The following is a 4,315-nucleotide window of genomic DNA, read 5'->3' on the forward strand; positions in this document are numbered from 1 at the left end:
AAACACTTGGTGACTGGCAGCTTTGTGCTGGGTGCTGCAGTTCTAAGACCCAAACATCTCCATTCTTGGTGAGTGACAGCCTCCGAGCTGTAAAACATATGTGTGAGAGAACAGGCAACACTGTGAAGCTGAGAGTAGGTGCTCCAATAAATACAGAGTCTGAATTTTTCTTGCCCTTTGCATTTACAAAGCACTTCCATGAACATTATCGCATGTGAAGCAACGGATACATTTAAGTTTTCAAGAGAAAGCAAAGGGGCTGTGAGCTCAGCAAAGGGATAATCTTCCTGTGGGATGAACAGAGCAAGGGGGGATTTGAGATGGTGCTATGTAGTGATCTGAGGGTCTCCTAGCTGTCGTCTTTGTAACGGTCACCAAATGACTGAGTCGGACCACGCAAACAGAGTGTCTGGAGCTCTGGCGCGGGGATTGGTCAGCTTTATTGTCCCACGAGGTGCAAATGAACAATCTCAGGAGCAGGAACATGGTCTCATGACTCTCAGAAAGAGAAGCATGAGCAGAGTATGTTCTTTAGACCCTGTGCTTCCTGGGCTGAACAGTTTTTGATCCAGAGGACAGAGAGCTGTGACCAGAGATGTGGCGGCACAGTGGAGGCAGTGGTGGCAACAGTAGATCCAAAAGCACGAATGGAGTGGCATACTTTCAGGGCCACTTAGCTATTTGCCCACCCAGGGAGCTGTAGCTGATTGCCTTCCTTCGGGTGGAGCCTTGTGGCAGAGTGGCATCCCTTTGGGGAACTTAATGGCACTAAAGTAGCTTTATAACAGCATCTGGCTAAGTAAGCAGGGGAGAGGTCAAGGGCTGAGGGACCAAGAAACGCAGAACACCGTGCCTGTGGGCATGACTGAGAAGAGCTGCTTCTGAGTCCCAGAGTAATGAACTACCCCGCCAACTTCCCTGATAAATCCTGTAATCATGAATACTGCTGGCGAGTTCTGTGTGACCATTACACAGCCTATGGTAGCCAGCAGAGAAGCAGAGCGCTGGGATAGCAAGGGCTGGTGTCATGGAGCGGGCAGAACAAGGTTAGAGGTGAAGGCGTGTCTGACTTCTGCCTCCTTGGAATCTTCCTGGACTGACTGGTGTTGGAATCTCCTTCCCCTTTGCATGACTGGAGGAGGTCAGATGCCGCCTCTGGGCCATTTTCACAGAGGGGTTCAAAATAGGGGTGGATTTTACTGGGAGTGAAAGTTGCAGTGCTGGAAGCTCAGAGTTGGTGCTCCGCAAACAGAGCATCTCTCGATTGCACTTCCCATTTACAAAGCATTGCCATGAATCTCAGTGCACTGGCAGAGCAGATCCACTGAGTTCTACCAGAAACACAGAGGCCAAAGCGTGTCTTTAGCAGCTGCATCTTCTTTTTTGATCTGTACTCATGAACCCTTTGTGGGCCAATCTCCTTTGGAATTCAGCTGATTATAAAGATCTGTCCTCTTTGAAATCAGTCCTTACTTCACCTGTGAAAATCTGGAGAACATCCCCAACACCCCCCACCCCATCTTTCATTTCCATGCACATGCTTTACGGATTCTGGTAACAAATGGAAGTTACAGGAGAACATTCATCTTTCTTTCAAAAAATATTTATTATTCGTTTTGTTTCACCTTTACCCTCATGCAACTATTTCTTGAAATGGGATGAGCATTGGACTGCTAACTTCAAGGTTGGTGGTTCAAAACCCAAGGGAGAAATATGAGGCTGTCTGCTCCCATAAAGACTTACAGTCTCTGATACCCTATAAGGGGGGGCTGATTCAAAATCAACTCAACAGCGGAGGCTTCCCTGGGTGTTTGACTATGCTACCCAGGAGCCCTGGGGGTTCAAATGGCTAATTGGTTAGATGTAACTAAAATGGTTAGCAGTTTGAACCCACTAGCCACTCGGTGGGTGCAAAGACCTCCCTATCTGCTCCTGTTAAGACCACAGTCTGGGAAACCCTATGTGGCAAGGCCCTATTAGGCCACCTATGTGGGAAATCGACTGAATCACATGTGGTAGTTACATAATTTCTTGTCCACTTGAAGATATAGAAAAGTGTAGGGGTGGTATTCAACTTGTCAGTCAGGTCACAGTCTGATGGTGCTTCTTGTGAGAGTGGCCTTCTCATACGAAACCTCTCCCACTCTCTCTCCCTTTACCTTCCTGCTTGCTGGTCAACCAGAGACCTGCTGGAGTCCTGCCAGGTTTCCACCGACCTTGGATTCACATGGAATCGCATGTACGGGCCCCTGATCTTCCTGCATTCTGCATCATCGCATGTGGCTGTGTGAGAATGAAGAGGCACTTAAGGACTTCAGTTGGTCTCAGCTGGGCTGTTCTCTTGATACAAAACCATTTCTTAATATAAAGCTCTTTCTTATACATAAATGAGTGTCACTGAATTTTTTCTCTAGCCAACCTGGCCTAATACACCACAATCCTACAAAGCAGAGAGCTGTCAATACAACCTTTGAGCCACAAGCTGTGTTGCTATAGGAAGGCTGAGAGAAGAGGGGCCATCTCAATGGTTTTTCAGTGTGCTTTACACCATTCACTCAGATGACCTTCGAAGTTTGACCTTATTATATATATATTTAGGACCTTCCCTTCAGAATTAGGAGCCCCGGTGGTACAGTGGTGAGTGCCTGGCTGCTAACAAAGACTGGAACCCACCAGCTGCTCCGCGGGAAGAGGTGGAAGTCTGCCTCCCTCAAAGGTGTGCGGCTTCAGGAATGCTCTGGGCAGTTCGACCCTGCCCTAAAGAGCCACGGGAGTCAGAATGAAGTCAATGGCAGTGGATTTGGTTCTTTAGAATTCTTTGTCAGGGTTTGCTGTGCCCTTTCCAACTTTAAGGTCTTTCTCCCGATCCTAAGATTGAGGTAGTTTCAGAGCGAATGCCCTCTTTCTGTCATCATTTTCAGTAGACACCATACCCCCTCTAGAGACTACTTACATTCAAACTTGCTCTAGTTAGTGGTTCTCAACCCTCCTAAGGCCTCAACCCTTTCATACAGTTCCTCATGTTGTGGTGACCCCAACCATAAAATTATTTTTGTTGCTACTTCATCACTGTCATTTTGCTACTGTTATGAATCGTAATGTAAATATCTGATATGCAGGACGTATTAGGCGATCTCAGTGAAAGGGTTGTTCGACCTTGGCCAAAGGGGTCTTGGCCCACAGGTTGAGAACCGCTGATTAAAAAAGTCCTGGGGCCGTGGTAGCCTAGTACATTATATGTTGAGTTGCAAACCGCGGTTCAGCAGACGAAGCCCATCAGGCTCACTGGAGAAGGATTGACAGTCTTGGAAACCCACAGAGGTAGCTCTGTGCTATGAGTGCTATGAGCGAGAATCGGCTTGCTGGCAGTGAGATGCTGTGTAACACCCATTTGTAACATCTGCTTGACTCCGACCTTTATGGAAAGAGGTTATAAATCATTGCTGTGACGCACCCCACTATGCCTAAGCTGCCTCTCAGAATGACCCTGAGAGATGGGCTATCTTATCCTGTTTCAGAATTGTGGAAACTTTGATGCGCTCAGAACATTTATCCAAGGTCTGGGCGCTGTGTAGTGGTGGACCTTGGATTTCAACACTGCTATTTCTGACCACAAAGCCCATGCATATTAACACCGATAAAGTACATTTTAAAATCCAACGTTCTAGTTTTTGTGAAAAACTTAAAAAAAAATCTCAGTTCATCAAAAAGCTTCCAATGACTTCTCTCAGACTGACAGTCGGAGTCTAGATTACCTATCCTTTCCAGGATTCCCAATTTTATTATGATCATTTATATATTTACATTCATAAGTAGACTTCTGTGTATAATTGCTATTTTGAAATTTTTGACTTTCCCTTCCTCCTATCTTTGACAATGCCCAGAATTCCCCCTGTACGAATTTTATCTGACTTCTAAACAAACAAAAAACCTTCACCACTATCCACCCGATTTTGACTCACAGCGACCTTAGCGGACAGAGCCGAACTGCCACTGTGAGTTTCACGACTGAAATCTTCAGGGGGCGCAGAAAGCCGCCTCTATCTCCTGCGCTCTGACACGTCCAACTTGTTTAACACACAGGGCAGCACAGCAAAGTGGTTTAGAGAACACACTGGAGGTTGTTGTATACTACCTTCCCAGCAGACCACCTACCTCTTCCAAATGTATTGTTTCTGAGTGGCAGCGATTGACGGTGAAAAAGCAGAACACAATATGATTTTGTTCTGATGATACCTGATCCCTGATCCCTTGTTTACCTTCAAGCCTTTAAGACCCCTGACGCTATATCTTTTGATAGCCGGGCACCACCAGG

The 4,315-nt window shown here is 46.5% G+C and overlaps 1 protein-coding gene across 1 annotated transcript in view; it reads left to right on the top strand.

The window, feature by feature from the left end:
• Nucleotides 1-936: 936 nt before the first annotated feature.
• Nucleotides 937-4,315, top strand: part of FDX1 (ferredoxin 1) — a 28,295-nt gene continuing 24,916 nt past the window's right edge. Inside the window, exon 1 of the mRNA XM_045297741.1 lies at nucleotides 937-1,046. Coding sequence (XP_045153676.1) covers nucleotides 937-1,046 — 110 coding nt within the window. The remainder of the gene's footprint in view (nucleotides 1,047-4,315) is intronic.

Source organism: Echinops telfairi, unplaced genomic scaffold (assembly GCF_000313985.2).
Source record: "Echinops telfairi isolate 266 unplaced genomic scaffold, ASM31398v2 ScPeMD7_7421;HRSCAF=8459, whole genome shotgun sequence".
In the NCBI taxonomy this organism is placed as follows: Eukaryota; Metazoa; Chordata; class Mammalia; order Afrosoricida; family Tenrecidae; genus Echinops; species Echinops telfairi.